Raw genomic sequence first — 21,735 nt, 5'->3', positions numbered from 1 at the left:
AAGCAAACATTTTAAAAAACTGTTTGAAGTTCGATATTGTGCCTTTTATATTTAAAACTAGCTTTGTTGGTTTTTGACTGTGAAGCATGGATGACCCCTCTGGTAATGTTGTTGAGCAGGCTGTGGCTGAGCATGTCGAGTGTTCAGAGTCCCTTCCTTATCAACCTTCCCCTGACTTATCATACAGAGAACCAGTGCCAGTCATTGAATTAAGTTCCTTGATGAGTGACATGTATATTGACAGTCATAGTCAGGTGGGAGGAAGTGAAGAGGATGAACCTCCTGTGATAAATCCTAGTAGGGAAATGCTGGAATCGTTTGAAACTAAAATAACTATACTCTCTTCAACTCTTCAGACTCTGCAGACGGAGGTGCAAACAATTAGAAATGATTTCATAGCCTGCAACGATAGTATGGTTAACCGGGAAGCCTGTTTCAGGGATGCACTTGACAAAAGGATCGATGCATTGAAAGATGGAATGAACCGATCATTGGCCCATTTAGAGAATGAGATGGTGAATTGTTTCAAGCGCCGAGACGAGCAATGGAGGAAAGAAATGGCACGCATAAAGACAACTAGTACCCCAGTTTCGCTCCACCATTTCAGCCATAGTCTTTCAGAGGCAGGGCCCCTTTCCTCTGTAATTTCATCTCCAACAGCTCCTAAGCCACCTATCAATTTGGAATTTCCCTCCTTTGGAGAACATCGTGAAACTTGCGATGTCTTGGAGTTCATTGAGAAGTGTGAAAACTTCCTCTCCCTTAGACCCCTCACAGATGTGGAACTGCTAGCTACCATTAATGCAGTACTAACTGGCCCGGCGAGGAGTTGGTGGGTGGCTGAAAAGTTAAAGATACACGACTGGGATGAGTTCAAGGTCTCTTTTATGACTGCTTTCCTTTCTACTGATTACCAGGCTGAGTTGGAAGACAAGGTCAAGGCTATGGTTCAAGACCCAAACCAGAGTATCCGCGACTTTGCATACGATTATAGGGCCCTGTGCTTGAGATGGAAGGACGACTTGCCAGAAGAGGAGGTGGTGAGGCGAGTTCTCAATAGTTGTAACCCTTCCCTGGCAAGTAGTCTAAGAGGGGCTGTGCACACCGTGGAGCAGCTGGTAAAAGTGGGATCTTTAGTGGAGAGGGATTTGAATTCAAAGAAGGATTATTGGGCTCGAGTCAACCAGCTCAAGGGAACAAATGAAGGAAAGAAGAGTGCGGCATTCCGGCGTGATCAACTACCCAAGTCGCCAAGTACCTCCGTTCAACATGTTTCATTGATTCAAACAACTACACCACCTCTGCTAAAAGTTGTTATCGGTGTGGGGAATTACCACATCGAAGCCATTGTTGACACTGGTTCAACCTATTCCTTAATGAAAAAACAGCTATGGGAAGTGGTGAAAAAAACAGAAGATCGCCTGCTGCAGGGTTCAAGTAAGACTTTCATTGTGGCCGATGGAAAGGCTCATGTGTCAGAGGGTAGAACCCTTGTGGATTACGATTGGCATGGAATGGTCTGGTCCATCGACACCTATATAATGTCAAATGAGCAGCTGGCATTTCCCCTGATCCTTGGACTTGACTTCCTGAGACAAACCAGGGTACAATTGAATGTTGCCACTATGAGCTATGAGTTGATGGTTAAAGGGCAAGTTAGAATATACCCTTTTCTCCAGCAGCCTCAGTGGGAGCAGTCATGCGTTCTAAAGAGGGAACAGGTTACCTCTTTGTTCATGGCTGTACCAACCGCGAAGGACGGAGAGATTGAGATGGCATCAGCAACTAGCATAAAGGACGTCATGTCAAGACACCAACCAGAAATCCAACCCCTTTTAAATAAATGGGCTACGGTCTGTTCGGGTCTAGGGAGAACTAAACAAGCTGCTCATCGGATTATAACAACGGATGACCTGCCAATACGGTCGAAAGCGTATAGAGCTTCTCCCTTAAAGAAAGAGGTGATGGAAGGCGAGATTGATAGGATGATGCGGGAAGGCATTATCGAGCCTTCTCAATCCCCTTGGGCATCTCCGGTAGTACTTGTTCCAAAGAAGGATGGAAGTCTAAGGTTCTGTGTTGATTATCGCCGTCTTAACTCCAAAACCCCCCAAGATGCTTACCCGATGCCGCTCATCCATGAAATACTAGAGTCATTACATGGTGCCAGTTATTTTAGTACACTTGACTTAAAATCGGGATATTGGCAGGTCGAAATGGAAGAAAGCAGCAGGGAGAAGACAGCTTTCATAACCCCCTTTGGGTTGTTTAATTTCTTGACCATGCCCTTCGGGCTAAAAAATGCAGGGGCTACGTTCCAGAGGTTGATGGAGAGAGTGTTGGGTAAACTTAGAGGAAATGTATGCTTTGTCTACATAGATGACATAATTGTCTATTCCCCAAGTAAGCAGCAACACTTAAAGGATCTTGAAGCTATCTTCCAAAAACTGAAGGAGGCAAATCTTACCTTAAATCTTAAGAAATGCCACTTCATGAAAGCAGAGCTTAAGTTTTTGGGACATGTGGTGTCTGAGCAGGGAGTAAAAGTTGACTCTGACAAGGTCGCTGCCATCAGTGAGTACCCAATCCCGCAAAACCTGTTGGAACTTCAGAGATTCTTGGGGTTAGTTGGGTGGTACCACAAATTTATTCCCCACTTTGCTGAACTGGCTGTCCCATTGAATCAACTCAAGCGGAAAGGTGTGAAGTGGGCATGGACTGACGAAACCCAGTTAAGCTTTGAGAATCTCAAATATGCTTTGCAACACGCCCCTGTATTAGATCAACCTGACCTGTCGCAACCATTCCAGGTCCAGACAGATGCTAGTTCATTTGGCCTGGGGGCAGTTCTAACTCAGAACATCAAAGGAGAGGAAAACGTGATTGCATATGCCTCGAGGGGTCTGAGAGGAGCAGAGGTGAATTATTCAACCTCAGAAAAAGAATGTCTTGCAGTGATATGGGCTGTCGAAAAGTGGCATCACTACCTGGAAGGAGTTCCCTTTGTGGTGTGTACAGACCATGCTGCTTTGACCTGGGCTTTTAACTCTCCTAAAACTACGTCTCGGCTGACGAGATGGACCTTGAGGCTTCAGCGTTTTCATTTCCAGGTACAGTATCGCAAGGGAAGGATGAATGTAGTGCCTGATGCCTTGTCTAGAGCTCAGAGTTGCAATGTCTCCTTAGCAGTGTTTGTGGGCAACCAATCCTCACATTGGAATTTGGATATTCCATCAACTATTGCAGAAATACTAAAAGCTCAAGCTTTGGATGTTGGGGTGAGTGAATTGAAGGGGAAAATTGGAATCACAGATGAGGGTGACCGCATCAGATGGGAAGACCAGCATGGAGTGTTGTACAGAGTGTCACCCTGTGCTGCCGGCATAAAATACCAGCTTGTAGTGCCCGAGAGTCTAGTCGCAACCTTTTTGGATTATTTTCACAACAGCCCCCTGGGGGCACATCTTGGGCGAATGAAGACTCTTCGGAAAATCTTAGAAGTTGCCTGGTGGCCCGAGGTTCGCAAAGACGTATGGAAGCACGTGAAGGAATGCACGGTCTGCCAGAAATATAAACCTGGTAACACCAAGCCCTTTGGCTTCCTCCAATCCACAGAAGTAGAGGAGCCTGGCTACATGTTAGGAGTGGACCTTATGGGGCCCCTTCCTAAAAGCAAAAAAGGGAATGTGTATCTTCTGGTAGTGGTCGACTATTTTACCAAATGGGTAGAGCTCTTCCCTATCAGAGACAGCAAGACTCACCGAATCTGCAAGATTTTGCAAGAAGAGGTGCTAACAAGGTGGGGAGTTCCAAAGTTTTTACTGTCTGACCGTGGACCCCAGTTTCTAAGCCAACTGATGGAGGATCTATGTAAGAGATGGGGAATAACAAGGAAGCTCACCACCAGCTATCACCCTCAAACAAATCTCACAGAGCGATTCAACAGAACCGTTAAGACCATGATCGCATCCTTTGTAGGTGGAAGCCATCGCGACTGGGATAGGTGGCTCGCTGAGTTTCGTTTCGCTATTAACACTGCCTTCAGCGAAACCACAGGACACTCTCCTGCCGAACTAGCACTGGGCAGACAGTTGAAAGGTCCCCTCGAACGACTTGTTGCTCATCCGCCAAACCCAGAGCATTCAGGATATTCCCTTGTAGAACGACAACAGCAACTTAAGCAGGATGTTCTTACGGCTATGAGAAGTGCGCACTCCAAACAGGCCAGGTATTACAACGCCAGGCGGAAGTTTGTTCAGTTCCAAATGGGAGACCTGGTTTGGGTCCGTGCTCATCCTGTGTCAAAGGCCGATGCTTACTTTTCATCTAAACTAGCCCCTAAATGGGAGGGACCTGTGAAGATAAAGAAGAAATTAGGGCCAGTGAACTATCTTGTTGAATGGGGTTCGGGGGAAAAGGTGGACAATGTAAATGTTGTGAACCTTAAACAATACTTTGGGGAAGGATTAACCTCCGGCAAGGGGGGGGGACTCTGTGACACTGTCCCAGCAAAGCCTCCAGGAGAGTAATTAATATGGGTAAAGTTGTGAAAGATTAATTATATATGATTGTCTCACAAGCTAAAATGTTTGTTAATTATTTTCATTAACAAGATATGTTGGCTGTTAAACATTCTTTTTGGCATTGTGGGCAAGATAAAATATGAAGACTTTTGTGGGCTGCCAAGGACTTTTATTATATCGGGCCTGCCCATAAGAGGGGTAAGGCGGCCATTTTGGGGAGAAAAGGGTCTTCTTGTTTGGTGAGGTGGCATGTTTTGGGGAGCATCAGCTCTGGATCAATTGGCGCACTTCTGAGGATCATGAGCTGGGGAATAACTTGGTTTTGAATGGCCGTAACCCAGTGGGTTCTACATTTTCACCTTTGGGGACATTGGAACTATTTTTGTCTTCATTTGGATTTTTGTTACCTGCTTTCCATATCTCATCAGAAAAGGACTGAGACGACCTACTGATGAGTACTTTGATTATTTTTTCCTTTCCTTTTACTTGCCTGTGGATTAATTTACTGGAAGCTACATCAAACGTTTCAATTGAAGAACTGTCATGCATGGGACTATGTTTGTTTGGGTATTTAAATGTCAATAACCTTGTTGATGTTTGATATTATTGTAAGACCAACAAGTAAAAGGCAACAATTTGGTCAAACGTTTCCCGTGATAGTAATTAAACCCTTCTGAAAAAAGTTGTGTTGGTTACAATACGATTGATAAAATTTCTAGTTCATTTGCCACACTTGAAATGTAAGGATGAGCGCTCCTGGTTGTTCTACATCCTTCGGGCATTTTACCTATACAGTTTGGATACTAAAAAAAACAATACAAGTAGTATGGAAGTATGCTATTCCAAACATCTGCAAGAATCCAAACATGCCTGAGAGTAATGTGGTTTTACAAACAGACAATCATTGTATTAGTTTACAAATCTGCTGGATATTATGGCACTTATATAACAAATGACTATCGCTGGACACAAACATGCTGTATGTAATATGTTTCTACTGTATGTTTGATCATGTGTGTATGATTCGATGAAAAACAATATTTTTACTCTTCGATGTTTTTGACACACAGTTTTTGAGTATTTGTTTTTTGGCTTTGAAAAAAACCTTTATGGTTTAAATATTTTGCAATGGCTTCTTCGATGTTTGGTCAACGGTAACGGATTTAGATGTTCATGGGATGAGCTCCTGAAGCTCTGCATCATTCAGTTCATTCACTGTAACAATGTGGTCGAGGTGTTGAAGATAACGTTCCTCATCCTGCATGAAGTGAGGAATCCGGGTTCTCTTTAGAACAGCTAAATGGCGAAGTCTCTCTACATCTTCATACGACACCTAAAACAGGAATTAGACTTTATGGAAAGAGACTTTATGGGGTTTTAAAATCTGAGACCACAATCGGGTTCTCAAAATTAAATTTGAATGGTTAAGAATGTAAAAAAAATGGTGAATGGTTAATTGGTTAGTATAACCCAATGTAACACATTTTTTTAAATGTTGTTTCGCATGAATTGTTACTGTTTCTTTATGATGTTAAACATGCTGAACACGAATATCACATTTATTTATTTACCATCGATGGTACTAAAACATATTTCACACATTTATACATTTCTGGGTTGCACTTTATTTTACATTATGTGTACCTATAGTGTACTTACAGTGTACTTACCTAAGAAAGTACAAGGCAGTATAAGGTACAACATGGTGTAAGTTTAAGTTTAGTGTTAGGTTCAGGGTTAGTACCTATTACCCAGTTATTATATTTACTGTAATTAGTATACAGTATGTACAAGGGAAACAAGACTGTAAAATAAAGCGCAACCCATTTCAGTATTATTACTTGTACGCAGATATTACAAGGAACTGGCAAAAAACTGAGCTCAAAACAACAGTTTAACATAACAGTCACTAACAATGAGTCGTTCAAAACTTCAGTAGAGTACATTTGATCGTTTTTGTCTTTTTTGACTACTGTCCTTACAAACCAAGTTCCCGACATAGACACCCATCGTCGGGACATCCCCCTTTCCTGTGCTACAGAAATCTCTAGAATTTTCTGACAGTGACAATGAGATTTTTTTTTTTAATATGTGAAGTCTACAGTTTTTGTTTAATAATGGTATTAGCTCAAAATTTACTTGAGCTAAATATACACTAAAACATTGATGCTACATGAAAATAAATACTACCACAGTAATAAGCACTACATAATTGTACAAGAACTATAAAAATTATAAAATAGAGATAAAAATAAGAGTAATTTTTCAGCTTTTAATATTTTATAACATAATATATTATAATATAACGGCTTTGTTAATGATGTTATCAATACTATTGTTCATGTTAGTTCATGGTGCATTAACTAAATTTAGCAGTTACAACCTTTGATAAAACAAATTATTAGTAAATGCTGAAATTAATATAAACTAAGAATAATAAATTCTTTAAAAGTATTAAGAAAAAGTATTATAAAAGTATCATTGTTTGTTCATTTTAGCTAATGCATTAACTAATGTTTTACAAATACAATCTTATTGTAAAGCGTTACCAAAAAATGACTAAGAAATAGTCAAGATTCTGGACAGATTCAAGAGCAAATAAGCAAAATTTGTGAAGATCATGCAAATATTTTGGGCAAAATATACGAAAGCAAAAATATACTCTTTGGAGCTTTCTTGAGTCAAAACAAATCATCAGCGGCTCAAGTTCCTACATATAAAATATTTAATAAAAAAAAGCAAGACAGAAGAATTTGGACTAGTGGTCTCAGGTTTTCGTACTCCACTGCCAAACCAAACCAGATACACTGACTTACCTTGCCAAGCGAGGTTAAAATTTTAAAATCGATGTTTCTCCTGTGCCGTAAAAGCCTTAGAATTCCATCAAGGTAGACTTGATCTTTACTAAAGCAACCTGTGACACAAACCACATCACAAGAACAGAGAGGCGTTCACTTAACATCTTACCATTTAAAAAATCTGTGTTTTCATTCTTGATCTATTCTTAGCGTTAAGTTCACCTGGTTTGGAGGTATCTGTTTGTCCCCGTTTGGCGCGAAGGCAGTATTCCCATCGGACAGCAGGATCTTGGACAAAGCGTGCAATATGTCTGAACAGTTGGCCGAAGCTCATGTTGGTGGCGTGGTATACAGTATAGTAGAGCAGAGCGGCTCGCCACAGGAAGGGCTGTTTCCGTAGCAACACGCTGTGAAGACTGGCGAGCCCCTCTTCGGTAGGATTCGCTGGTTTCAGTCCAAATTGCTTTCTTCCAACAGAAGTGGCCCATGGTTGCATGCCGTTATTTACACCCCGCAAGTAATGTGTGCCTGGAGGGGAAGTCATGGAATTGCAAGGGCGGATTTTATAGACACAAAGCACGTTGAAAATTAGCATTACTGCGTTTGCTTTTTTAGAAAGTATTACCAGTGCTTTCAATGCAACACGGTATACAGGCCAAAAATCAATGGCAATTGACTATGCAGCAATTGTCTGATCATACTGAATGATTATGTTGTGAAGTAAAAAAAGATGTTTAGGTTCATACCGATCTCATGTCTCAGCATGCCCTCTAGCCAGTGTTGGCGTGCCCCCGACAAGTTGATAGTCAATGTTGGTCGACACCTCTCTACCATCATTACTGCCTGGGACAGAAGCTCATCAGAGAGACATACCACCACCTTGTGGCAGAAAAAAAAGACAATTTTCAGGTCAAAATTGGAATATGCAGACATAACGAATGTAAACACACGAATCCACAGACCTCACCGACGCAACCCTCCTTCAGTAGGTATTTGCGTGTAGCTGCCCACACTTGACTCTTCGGAAGCAGGTTTCCCCCTGTGACCTCTTCAAAGCCCTCATAGGTACCATACTTCCTCAAGACACACTCCATAATTCCAACTGCCTGGAAAGATGCATGAGGTAAGACAAATCCTAACACTGGACGACACATTTAAAAGAATAGTTCACCCACCAAAAATAAAATTTGTTATTATTTACTCAACCTCATGTGATTTCATACCTGTACGAATTAATTTGTTCTGATGTACACATTGAAAGACACTTGTGAGAATTTTGGCAATATTAACTTCTGGGAGATCATTGAATACCATAGTAGGAAAAGCTAAATGGTCGTCAAAGATGCCCCAGAAATGTTTGTTTTCCTTAATTCTTCAAAAGATCTTACTTTGTGTTTAAAAAACCCTCTTATTTCTACTATGGTAGTGGTTCATTGTCTAAGAACTGAAAATTGCTAACATTCTTCCAAATATCTTTGTGTGCAACAGAACAAAGACATTGATAGAGGTTTGACAGAATTTTCATTTTTTGGTGAACTATCCCTTTAAGACATAATGAAGGCCAGCAATCTGTAACTGTGATTTTTGTTGTTGGTAAAAATGAACAAAAGTTAATTATGAAGCAAGTAGGACGTCAATAAAGAAGATGTGTCGAAACCTGACACAAGTAAGTAAGATAAGTAATTAAAGTAGCCTGTAGTTTTATGTCTCAAACCGAGATGACAAATGAGAGGCAAACAATGTCAATATCATTGATCCTCATGTTGTTTAAGCCTAAATAGGTCTCTTTTCTTCAGTGGATCACACAAAGGAGATATTTCAAGAAATGTTTCAGTGGTTTTGTGGCCATGCAATGGAAGTCAATGGGCTCTAATGTTGTTTGGTTACCAACATTCTTCAAAATATCTTCTTCTGTGTTCTACAGAAGAAAGTTCTACAGGTTTGTAATGACGTGAGGGTGACTAAATGATGAAAAAAGTATTCTTTTGGGGGGAACTTTCCCCCAAAGGCAGCACTAATGTAGACCTTTCACGCTAAAATATATACCTGTGTGAGAAAAAGACCAGATCCTTCTTTGTACTTCTCCAAAACACTGATGGGCTCAGGGGGGGCATACTCAAACTGGGGTTCATACTCATAGTTAGACTCAAAAAAGGTCTGACGTTCCTGTTCCAGGTTTATGGGACGGAGCGCCACAAGCAGGCACGGTCCACGAGGGGTCGAGGGCGAAGGCAGCGATCCCATACCCCTGTCAATGTGCGGCAAGGACGTTGCAGGCCGCATTCGACCCCTGCCAGCACGTGCGGGCGTCGAGGAGATCATAGTGCATGTGCTCTCGCTCCTGCGGAGCCAGTTTCCATGTCCCAAACTCAGACTCGTCAAGCTTCTCACAGGCGGGGAGGGACCCCCACTGCGCCACGGGGGTTTCTTCACCATCTGCTGCTGAGGTGCTCGAATCCGCTGTGGTTTGATCTCCAGACTGAGCGGTCGTTGACAGGGTCCCCGCCTGCCGGGTTGCCCCGACTGTGAGGGTTCTCCCTTTCTCACACATTCTGGATTGTGGGGCCTTCGGTGAACCTGCGTGCTGTTATCAGAGGTGGTACCGGGTTGAACGCGAGGCCCGTTGGGGGTCCCGTTGTCTCTTTGGGTGACACTGCTTGTTCTGGCTCTTACTGGTTTGGGTTTCTCTGTGCTCGGCTCTGGGTCTAACATTTCTGAAACATTCTTTGAGAGCCCTCCTCCATTAGCCTGCTCCATGCAGTTCTCACCCAGATCCAGCACCATTGCTTCATCCAAACCTCTGTCCACCGGTGCTGCACACCTGTAACAACAAACATGCGCAATGTACTGCTTTCAACTGACAGCCAATAAACACATAAGGGTTAGAATGTTGATAAAAGACGATATATGTTTATATAAGAATGCAATAATAAATGAATACACACAATGCACAAAGCTCAGGAGGAGAGTGGCTGGTATAGACAAAACAAGACAGGATACATTAGGAAATATTAAAGGAGTAGTTCACCTTCAAAATTAAAATTCTGTCATCATTCACACGCCCTCTTGTCATTTCAAACCTGTAGGACTTTCTTTCTTCTGCAGAACACAAAAGAAGATATTTTGATTAATGTTGGCAATACTGTGAATGAAATACTAGTGAATGACATTCTTCGAAATATCTTTTGTGTTCTGTGGAAGAAGGAAAGGTTTCAATTGACGAGGGTGAGTAAATGATAACAGAATTTTCATTAAAAAATCCATATTCCAGGATATGATGTGGTTTGCCCTTTTGCCAAATATGTTTTACTTTGTGTGGTATAAATACCTTATTATTGTATTTCAATAGTTTAATCAAACTTGTGTTATTCTCAAAAATCCCTGCAACGTTGCACTTTTGAGTCATGACCACCTCTACTAACTGAACTAATGAATAAATAGATATGCAGGTCCTTATGAGAGCAAGACATGTATAGGCATAAATAAATGTCATGAGATCCAATTTGCTACTTTGCATCATATAAATCATATATTTACTTACACAACACAAGGAAAATTATGACATTATCAATAATGCAAAATTAATATAAAGCCCGAACACACAATCATTCATGACAAAACTGTTCACTTTGTGCTAAATGTTATTTAATGAATGTCTACTAGATACATATTGGAACTTTATTAAGGATTTGGAATGTGGTCACATTTACATGAATAATGTAAGAAAAAATATTCCATTTCCCTATTTTTCATAATTATCTGTTAATATGTATTAATTGTAAAGTAGCTTTAAAAAACAATCTATAGAAGCGCATAGAATAACATTTAAATGTAAAACATATATTGAAATTAATCTTTAATTGGAATTCTATTTATTTACTGATAAAAATAATCATTGGTCTCTTTTATACCCTGACATTCAATGACGTCACTGAATAACAGACAGATTTACAATGCATTGTCAATCATGTTAAAGAAATAAAGCCGTCACGTTATTTATAATAGACGCATGACATACCCAGCAGCGCTTCTGAGGCTTTAGTTCATGTTGTGAATCCGTTCAGACATCACCCGTTACTTTAACTTCACTTCAGTAAAACACGGTTAATATGGAAGAATAACGGGACCGGGAATGCTGGGATGTGGGATCGGCTGGGATTGCGTTGCAGCAAATGACGCGCCGGCGCACAGGAATGACGCGTTCACGCCGCGACGCTAAAAGTCACAGCCGGCTCACGTGAGCACAGAGCTTTTTTCACCCGGTGATTAGACGAAATGTAAAACTGTTGTCAACTTTGTGGGAATGGCAATGAAACAACTGAGCACATTTTATGGAATGTAAATACTACAAATTAATGTTTATATTCATGTAATCCCTCTTGGCTATAAACAAATTAGGTTTGGTGTTCTTAACAAAGATTAGCCTACACAACGTTATCTGGTTAATAACATTTTCGGACTTGGCAAATTCTTTATTCATAAATGTAGGTTTTTTCCTTCCTTTTCTCGTTTTATAAATGAGTTTAAAACCTTGTTTTTTTTTACTTGAGAGATTACAGTGATAAGGCTGTTACTTTAGCTATTTTTTTCAGTGAGATAAGTGCCTTGTAATCATCTGAATCCCCTTGTGTTGGTTTGTGTGTTACTTATTTTGTATCACTTTTTTATGTACTAAATAGGGTTCATTTAGATTATTTTGTTGGCACATATGTGACCCTGGAACACAAAACCAGTCTTAAGGAGCACGGGAACACGTTTAGTAAAAGACAAAAATACCTAGAATGGGTCAAAATGATTGATTTATATTTATATAATTAATTAGGATATTAAGTAAAGATCATGTTCCATGAAAATATTTTGTAAATTTCCTACCATAACTATATCAACACTTTATTATTTTGAGTGGATGGCCTGCTACAGTGCCTCTGATTAACAACCTCAAAGGCAATCTTAATATTTAGATTTTTTTGGCACCCTCAGAATCCAGAGATTTAAATGGTTGTATCTCCGCCAGATATTGTCCTATCCTAACAACCCACACATCAATAGAAAGCTTGTTTATTCAACTTTCAGATAATGTAAGATCTCAACTTCTAAAATAGAGACTGGTTTTGTCGTCCGGGGTCACATGATGTGATATTTGCTCTGTCCATCTGTTATAGTGTTTTTATGATTTGTCGATTTGCCCAATTTGTTATTGTTGTACATTTGTGTTGTTTTAATTTAAAAAAAAAAGTTAAACAAATGTTTTCAGATGGGGTTAGTCGTCACAAGGGGGTGTTCCTGTTTGAAATCTTTAACATGCTTTTAAATGTATTTTTAAGATTATTAAAGTACTTTAATACCTTTCAAATCAAGTATTTGCAATATGAAACTATTTGAAAAAAAAAAACTACTAAACAATTATGAAAAGGACCATTGTGTAACATATCTTAAAACCTCGTTTCGTATAACCATAACTGTACCCTTCATTATACTGTTGATCCATGTGTGCCATTGTGGTCTACTATACAATAAGCTAACAACAACTTTTTTTTGACTGGATAAAACAAGAATAGGACTTAATAATAATAACAGAAGTGTAGCCTGTTTGACAAAAATAGCATTATCATGAAGCAAACCTCCCAACTGAACACAACAAACTAACATTGTAATTATTGGAAATATTATACCCTACTGAACACAGATAAAAGTTTAAACACGGATAAAAATGTAAAACATCTGTGAACAAGGAATTAAAACATTAAAATTGAAATCAAATCTTTAATATGTAGTTAGAAGGCAAAATTAACAGTTCATTAAAACGTTCTTAAGGCTTTGCAGGTACATACTGAAGAATAGTAAAGTGTGAAAATGATTCATCTTATCATTATTGCTGTTGGTTTATATAACTGATTTTATAATAGTCTTCTTCATCATCCTCATCATCCTCACCCTGTTACAACTCCATTGAATATGCCATGAACTAGTAACTATACAGTACAGAACTATATGGGTACATTTATTTGGCTTTAGTCTGGTTGTCAGGAGGAAGCGGTTTGCCCAGATGATGTCCGGTGCTGAGGCCGTGAGACAGAGATTCACACTTCTCCTTCACCTCAGACCGTAGCTTGAAACCTCCTTGGAAACTCAGGTCAAACTTTTCAAGTGGAGCGAAGGACAGATGCTTTTCTGCCATCAGACCGCTCACCCTCTCCCGCCATCCGTCTAACATGGCGGTTCTTACTGGTGGCGGACAATGTGCCGGACACCAGAAGAACTGTGGGGCAAGAACCTCAAACCCGCAGAAATGCAGCACACCACTCTGCAGATCACAATACATAAAATCTGTTGGTTACCTACGCATGAATGTTTTTTCTTAAAGTAAAACGAAGCTCAAAAATGAAATACAAAAGCCATATGATGATATCTTTTCATGCAAAGCAGAGAGATTTTGTAAAGTTGCTTTTTTTATAAAACAAACAAAATAAAAGTGGTTCATGCTCATAGTGCATATGCAATACGTTAAGCAGGGGATGCATTACGTTTTATTTATTTCTCTCTTTGTGCCTTACAGAAAAAGCACAAGCGTACAGGTTTGGATCAACAAGTTTCTTTTTAAAATTTCTTAAATGTAAGCTCACCTGTATGGGCCAGAGTGAAACATTGATGTCCCCATTGAGACCATCAGGCAGATACATGGACTCCATTCCTCCAGTGGTTATTGAAAGCATGGCCTTTTTCCCCTTTGTTTTCAAATTACAAATGACATGTTTAAATCCATTTGTTAACCAAAGTCACCAAATTGAATTAAATTCAACCTTGGGAACGACAATGTTCAGTGCACAAAACACACGATTTCTCATTCATTTTAAGGTCCAAACCTTTAAAAGGCCATTCGCATACATCCTCTGTAGGGTGTAGGCAAATCCATGAGTTAAGACGCGGTCTATCCAGCCCTTCATGATGGCTGGCATACTGAACCAGTAGAGAGGGAACTGCAAATATAAAAGAAATCTTCCTTATATCATCTTCGGGTAATAATGAACAAGCTGAAATGTGCTTTCTGGGGTTACCTGAAAGATGACCAGCTCCGCCTGTTTAACCTTATTCTGTTCCTCTGTGATGTCATCGCTTAGTCTGCCTTCTTGCCAAGCAACACTTGTCTCTTCATTGTAACGGAAGTGCTCAGGGTTCTTCAGATCACCTTGAGTAGTTACGGTAAAACAGTCTTGTTTCAATATATTATTCATCAGTAGTTAGATTTATTTTGAAAAAAAGTTGAAAAGTTGAAAAGATTGAAAGATATTTGAAGAATCATGCTTCAGTAAATGCCTACACCTTTAATATCATCTGCAGTAGCTGTGGCTTTGAAGTTCATAGCATAGAGATCTGACACTAAGACTTTGTAGCCTTGGTCTTTCAGGGCCTCGACCGCTGCATCACGCGCTGCTGCGTTGAATGATGCGGGACTCTGATGGGCGTAAACAATCAGCGCAGTCTTCTGTGCTGCATAGATTTACAAACATCAGGAGACAGAACGTATTTAAGCATTTTAACATTTACACACAGCTTGTGAAGATCTATATAATAGTTTTTCCACGACAGACAATATCTAAAAACATCATCCAGAAGATCAACCGAATAATAAGTCATCCATAGGACAAAAGGTGGCACTAAACTAGATTTTTCTAGAGCAGCAAGCTCATTGGCTGCTTATACGGAAAGAACCAATTAGCTGCACCTTGTAGTTAGTTATTATGTCATATATTGGTTTAGACTTTAGGACTGCGCCGTCTAGAGTTTCATGCCAGAACTACTGTCATAAAGTTAAATATCATTGCATGAGAGATTGATATTATATTTTAACAGAACTATACTGAAATTAATATCTTGTTCATAAAAATGTCTTTATGTACATTTGAGTGCGCTTCATAGGTATGTTTACTCTACTTTAAATGTTCAAAAGTACCAGATTTTCTTTGTACGGTGTGCAAAACATTGCAGCGCAATGCTTCCACATGACCAACACATTGTACATGTGTACTGTAATAGGACCAGGTTTTTTTATTCAATGAAGTTTTGGGTTCCTCGCAACTGTGTGTATGCGTGTATCAAGGTTATTTTAGTTTAGGTTCCTGTTCATTGATATTGACCTAAATGTGATTGGAAAACTTAACTCATGGAAAAATTTAAATGTTGCCTCAAAAATAAACTGATGTAGGATTAAAGCAGTAAAATTATAATAAACAAATCAATATGAACTAATCTTATAGAGCAACATTAAATAAATTATATAATGTCAAAAGCATATGCCAAAATTGCTAAAACTTTAAAATTATCAAAAAATTAAAAAGCAAATTTAAAATATTAATAAAACTAAAATCAAAACTAGAATAACTCTGGGCTGTATGTGTGTTTTGGTGTGCGTTAGTGTGTGAGTCTGTGTGTGTATGTTATGTACAGTGTGCAGGGCAAGCGTATATGGGTTGTGTGTCTGTTTATGGTTTGTGTTTACTGAGTGTGTGTGTTTTTCGTGTATGTGCGCTGTGTGCGTGCGTGCGTGTATCTATTCACTTTGCTCTTGATATCTTTTCAGTTTTATAAATGCAACGAATTGCTTATAAGTAACATGTTTTCATGTACAGCTTTTTTGTAACAATGAAATCGTAAAAAGCAATATATAAAAGGTATAAGGTACGTTTAAGGTATGTTATATCATCCACATTGCATACATTTTTAGTACATACAGTCAGAAAATGTGCAAAAAAATACACATTGCATGTATAGTACAGTATGAGCTGCAAGCAAGCAGCATGCAATTCCAAACATAGCCTGTGTGATTAGGTATATTTGAAAAGAAAACACATTGTTTTGTAAATATTGCACCATTTTTTAAATATTAGTAGCTTACTTAGATCTTAAAATAATCTGCAATAATAGTGTGAAATCAAGTACTCATGGTGACTTTTATTATTAAGAAATTCTGAATTCTTCAGCAATACAGAATCTTTCTCTCAGCCAAATCCTAACAAGCCAACAGTTCTCAATTGAAAGAAAAATGTAAAAAAAACATCCTTACCCATTTTCTGTGCTGGGGCCCAGCTTGCCTGAAACCTCAAATACTGCAGCTGCACAGAGAAATGAAATGGTTCTTCAGTGAGCTCCTCTTTTAAGGTGCTCTTGCGTGAGAAGCATCGTCTGATTAAATCTCACGTTTCACTGGCAGGTGTAACCCGTAAAGGAAGGTTGGGCGAAAACAGGTTGACAACCAATAGTAAAGCCAGTGTGTGACATACGACCCACTAGTTGCATTGTACGTGAGACCCATGACCCTTGTAGATATATTAATCTTTAAGTAGCTGTGTATAAATGAGAGAGTGTGTGTATGTATATATATATGTATGCATATATATATAACGTTTTGCACTAAAACACACTCACAAAACAAATATGTTGGTTATAAAATCAGTTGCTAAACCTGAGTGAATCTGAATGCATGAAATGTCAACAAATCACTCAAACATTCTTGAATGTTTTTGCCATCCATTAAAGGAATGTCCAGGTGTGTGGAACGGAATTAAAGATCTGGTAGAACTGGAAAGACGGCAGATGTAGAGGTCTAGATTGTTGCTTTGTCACGCACTGGCTCAATTTAACTGTAATTTAACACCAGGCGCAAACAAAACTGAAATCAGGCATCATGTGAGCCTGCCTGTTTCTTTGACTACCTGCTTTTTATTGTGAGTCAAGTCAATCAATCAATCAATCAATCTTATAAAATACATTTTCATGATGACTGGCCTTGTGTGCAGTTAAATGTTTTGCCTGTAGGTGGTGCAGTGGTGACAGATATTGCTTCCTTCGCTGTCTGTTAAACTCTGTTGTTTTATTGGTCCTGCTTATTAAGGGGAGTAAGCAGCACAGATATATAGGTTTGATTCCCAGGGAACAAATATATATATATATATATATATATATATATAAATATAGGGGCAATTTCAATGCAAAGGTTAACCTTACTATGAAAATAATATATTTTTTTATGTTTTATGAAGAGTCATCCCTTCTCTGTTTGTTGCTTGGTACTATTGCTTCTGGGAATTTTAATTCACAAAATCTGCCTACATGTTTATTTCTTGCTTTATAAAATAGAAAACTTGTGTAGGCTGTAGACTGATACTAAACACTAGAATTTTCTATTGAAATGCACTTAACTTTCTATATAAAAAAAACCCATCTAAGCATTTGGCCTATCTTTATCAATACAGATTGTGTTTTTAGTTTTGGAAAGGCCAGATTGATAGAAACAGTTAGAAATAGCGCATGTTTTATTAATTGTTCGAGAAGAAATAAAAAACGTATTATAACCAAAGCGAACAAGGTGGACTATTAATTTATAGCGATGCGATGTTAAATGTATAAATATAATGCTGGAACTGGAAAAGCTCTGACTGCCATAATGAAATGTCTAAAGCAAATAGGCTTGAATAAATCAGACCTTGTCACACATAAACAGATAGGTCTGAAACATTTCAATACAGCATACACTCTCTAAATGTTGTTCATTAATTTTTTGTAAGGATGTATTGTCTATATGAATGCAATATTGCTGGAGTAGGAGTGTGCAGATAGCAAGCATATTTGGGCCACATGCAAAAATCCTCCGTCACATCTGGCCTAGATGGCATGCTGAACATATGTGGGCCAAATATGGGCCATATTCGGTGGGAATGGTCATTTGGTTTATACCTTGTTTTTTGGTATATGGCCCAGATAACAACAAACACATGAGAGTCACATACATGTATGTTTAACAGTGGGAAGCATCAACTTGTGGCAGCACCTTTCTCTTCTTTCCTCATAACTTTTCATGTTTAGGTAAGTGATGTTTTGACATTTTAGTTATTTTATTGAAATATGTAGCATTTAGTGTAGTGTAGCATTAATATGTAGTATTGCAAGTTTCTCATTTGAACATTTTCATAAAGTTTTCAATCAGTTTTTCAGCGTTATTTTCTTTGTTTACCACTTCTTAGTTATAATTAGCAAAAATGACAAGAAGCTAATTCTTATGTTTTGACCTGTTCATTGTTTTGAGTTCTTTTTCAATTGTCTTATTTTCCTCACCCATTTATCCAAAATATCTTGCTTTAATGCTGGTAAGATCACCTGTTCTAAGTTTTCTCCTTGTTCGAGCCGTGTTTTGGGGTTGATGTATGTTTCCTTTCATTCAATTAAAAATCAAGTATTTACATCCAAGACCTTCTTCATTTTAATGTCTCTATTTTATACACATCTAGTATTTTAGCTATTGAGTATGTATGTTTTATTTTATACATCGGCACCAATATTTGGCACAAAATATGCATGTAGTCCTTATGATCTAAATATAAGATTGCTATATACTGTAGCTCAGTTGTATTTTACTAAAGAAAGCATCTCGATTTAGGTTAGTTTTTCTTCAAAATGAGGAAAGGCAAGTTGTTTAAAATGTCTATCAGAAAACCTGTTTCCATGGAATGTACAAACAAATGTGTTTGGCTACAAGATTTACAGCACAACAAGTGTTTGTGTGTGTCAACACCACACTTTTGACATTATCCATGAAAGTCAGATGATTTGTTGTTCTATAGTCTGTATGCTGTTGATATGGTAATTATAATAGCAAATAAAGGAAATATAATTATTTGTCCTGAAGCCAGAAACTATTCAAATGTAACTTTCTTCAAATGCAATGTGCATTGACAAATGTGTTTCTAATCAAATGAAGTTAGAATGACTAAATCGGACAAAGATAGACAGAGATGGAGTGAACTCTAAACAGAGACAGAGTGAGAATGGGCATCTGAACCCAACTTTGATTTTCTCTCTACCATAAACTTTGCTCATTTTATCATAACATCACTTCGTCTCCTGCCTGCTGTTCTTCCGCTCTGACATCCATGTCTTCAGGATAGTTAGATCTATCACTTTTGGCATATAAACAATATGGAACTCTTCTATGGTATCACTTGGATCATTAACAAGATAATACAATCTATCAGATCTATCATAAAGAGTGGTAGTTTATTTTTATTTTTCATCTGAATATAGAGAAAAAAATTCCTATATAGGATATTGAGGGGACTTTTATTAAAAAACTCCACATCAGAAAGTCCTGATATTGTTTGAGTACCAATCAGAGATGGTGTTCTATGATTCTGAGGTGAAGTCATTTTCTAGAAAAAGGTAGTTTATTTTTATTTTTCATCTGAAGATAGAGATAGAGATAAAACTGTCTATATGAGGGACTTTAATAAAAAAACTCCACATCAGAAAGTCCTGATATTGTCTGAGTGCCAATCAGAGATGGTGTTCTATGATTCTGAGGTGAAATCACTTTCTAGAAACAGGTAGTTTATTTTTATTTTTCATCTGAATATAGAGAAAAATCTTCCTATGTAGGATATTGAGGGGACTTTTATTAAAAACTCCACATCAGAAAGTCCTGATATTGTTTGAGTGCCAATCAGAGATGGTGTTCTATGATTCTGAGGTGAAATCACTTTCAAGAAACAGGTAGTTTCTTTTTAATCCCTATCTGAAGTTAGAGAAAAATAGTCTATATAGGATTTTGAGGGGACTTTTATTAAAAAACTCCACGTCAGAAAGTCCTGATATTGTTTGAGTACCAATCGGAGATGGTGTTCTATGATTCTGAGGTGAAATCACTTTCAAGAAACAGGTAGTTTCTTTTAATCCCTATCTGAAGTTAGAGAAAAATAGTCTATATAGGATTTTGAGGGGACTTTTATTAAAAAACTCCACGTCAGAAAGTCCTGATATTGTTTGAGTACCAATCGGAGATGGTGTTCTATGATTCTGAGGTGAAATCACTTTCAAGAAACAGGTAGTTTCTTTTTAATCCCTATCTGAAGTTAGAGAAAAATAGTCTATATAGGATTTTGAGGGGACTTTTATTAAAAAACTCCACGTCAGAAAGTCCTGATATTGTTTGAGTACCAATCGGAGATGGTGTTCTATGATTCTGAGGTGAAATCACTTTCAAGAAACAGGTAGTTTCTTTTTAATCCCTATCTGAAGTTAGAGAAAAATAGTCCATATAGGATTTTGAAGGGACTTTTATTAAAAAACTCCACATCAGAAAGTCCTGATATTGTTTGAGTACCAATCGGAGATGGTGTTCTATGATTCTGAGGTGAAGTCATTTTCTAGAAAAAGGTAGTTTATTTTTAATCCCTATCTGAAATTAGAGAAAAATAGTCTATATAGGATTTTGAGGGGACTTTTATTAAAAAACTCCACGTCAGAAAGTCCTGATATTGTTTGAGTACCAATCGGAGATGGTGTTCTATGATTCTGAGGTGAAATCACTTTCAAGAAACAGGTAGTTTCTTTTTAATCCCTATCTGAAGTTAGAGAAAAATAGTCTATATAGGATTTTGAGGGGACTTTTATTAAAAAACTCCACATCAGAAAGTCCTGATATTGTCTGAGTGCCAATCAGAGATGGTGTTCTATGATTCTGAGGTGAAGTCATTTTCTAGAAAAAGGTAGTTTATTTTATTTTTCATCTGAAGATAGAGAAAAATCTTCCTATGTAGGATATTGAGGGGACTTTTATTAAAAAAACTCCACATCAGAAAGTCCTGATATTGTTTGAGTGCCAATCAGAGATGGTGTTCTATGATTCTGAGGTGAAATCACTTTCAAGAAACAGGTAGTTTCTTTTTAATCCCTATCTGAACATAGAGAAAAAACAGTCCATATAGGATATTGAGGGGACTTTTATTACAAAACTCCACATCAGAAAGTCCTGATATGATGTATGAAAAATTACCTATTTGTCAGTTATGGTCACCCATATGAGTCTGTCTCTTTAACCACGAGGCCACAACTGGCCCACTAGGTCAAAACCAACCACCAGAATGCCTTCGCAACGCCCTAGCAACCACCCAAAACGCCACACCAACTGCATAGCAACACTCTTATAACCACCAAAATACCTAATCAACGGCCTAGAAATCAATCAAAACATTATAGAAACTGAATAGTAACCCCTTAACGTCGTCTCTCGTCGCCCTAGCAACATTACTTGCAACCGTTAAAACACTAACAAATGAGAGAGTCCGAAACCGCTTTTATTTTGAAATTTGTCGTCCCGCGCTCCTACCGCAATCTTTCATATATGCGCGCACAGTAAACCAATGTGAGGGCTGGCTTGACCGACGTTTTCAAAGTGGAGGCTGGCCTGACCGCAGTTTCACATAGCAGGGTAAGTGCAAACTCAGAGTAAGTCAACCCCAGAAAACGGAATACTCGGGGTTTTTGGTTTCAGAACGCGAGGTATGTCAAACCCGCGACCGCGGAGTAAGTCAAGCCCATTTCAGAAATCGAGGTATTTTATACTCCAAGTGAGTAACCAGAGTAAC

General features: G+C 38.3%; 2 protein-coding genes across 3 annotated transcripts; both read right to left on the bottom strand.

Moving 5' to 3' along the window:
- Positions 1-5,345: 5,345 nt before the first annotated feature.
- Positions 5,346-11,498, bottom strand: kiaa0895l. 2 transcript variants are annotated; one of them, XM_056772149.1, is made up of 8 exons: positions 11,340-11,498; positions 10,350-10,420; positions 9,368-10,142; positions 8,284-8,427; positions 8,068-8,200; positions 7,544-7,849; positions 7,340-7,437; positions 5,346-5,856 (listed from the first exon to the last, which is right to left on the bottom strand). In XM_056772149.1, exons 3-8 carry the CDS (start codon positions 10,103-10,105, stop codon positions 5,695-5,697), a joined length of 1,581 nt encoding a protein of 526 aa, XP_056628127.1. In that variant the 5' UTR covers positions 10,106-10,142; positions 10,350-10,420; positions 11,340-11,498; the 3' UTR covers positions 5,346-5,694. The 2 variants fall into 2 exon arrangements, with proteins under 2 accessions (XP_056628127.1, XP_056628051.1); XM_056772073.1 differs by lacking the exon at positions 10,350-10,420.
- A 1,566-nt stretch (positions 11,499-13,064) lies between these two features.
- Positions 13,065-16,486, bottom strand: nqo1 (NAD(P)H dehydrogenase, quinone 1). The gene is made up of 6 exons (XM_056751906.1): positions 16,383-16,486; positions 14,642-14,809; positions 14,377-14,507; positions 14,185-14,298; positions 13,945-14,046; positions 13,065-13,625 (listed from the first exon to the last, which is right to left on the bottom strand). Exons 1-6 carry the CDS (start codon positions 16,384-16,386, stop codon positions 13,323-13,325), a joined length of 822 nt encoding a protein of 273 aa, XP_056607884.1. The 5' UTR covers positions 16,387-16,486; the 3' UTR covers positions 13,065-13,322.
- Positions 16,487-21,735: the final 5,249 nt, after the last annotated feature.

Source organism: Triplophysa dalaica, chromosome 1, assembly GCF_015846415.1.
Source record: "Triplophysa dalaica isolate WHDGS20190420 chromosome 1, ASM1584641v1, whole genome shotgun sequence".
In the NCBI taxonomy this organism is placed as follows: domain Eukaryota; kingdom Metazoa; phylum Chordata; class Actinopteri; order Cypriniformes; family Nemacheilidae; genus Triplophysa; species Triplophysa dalaica.
This window is presented reverse-complemented; position numbering and strand designations above follow the sequence as displayed.

What these genes read in the sequence shown, in the direction of transcription:
- kiaa0895l (XM_056772149.1), bottom strand. Translation starts at nt 10,105, where the DNA reads ATGGTGCTGGATCTGGGTGAGAACTGCATGGAGCAGGCTAATGGAGGA. An exon ending in CATGCTGAGACATGAGATCG is followed by an intron (nt 7,850 to 8,067) that starts GTATGAACCTAA and finishes CTTCCCCTCCAG; the next exon opens with GCACACATTACTTGCGGGGT. An exon ending in AACAGATACCTCCAAACCAG is followed by an intron (nt 7,438 to 7,543) that starts GTGAACTTAACG and finishes TTTGTGTCACAG; the next exon opens with GTTGCTTTAGTAAAGATCAA.
- nqo1 (XM_056751906.1), bottom strand. An exon ending in TACTGCAGATGATATTAAAG is followed by an intron (nt 14,508 to 14,641) that starts GTGTAGGCATTT and finishes TAACTACTCAAG; the next exon opens with GTGATCTGAAGAACCCTGAG. An exon ending in CGGAGCTGGTCATCTTTCAG is followed by an intron (nt 14,299 to 14,376) that starts GTAACCCCAGAA and finishes TTATATTTGCAG; the next exon opens with TTCCCTCTCTACTGGTTCAG.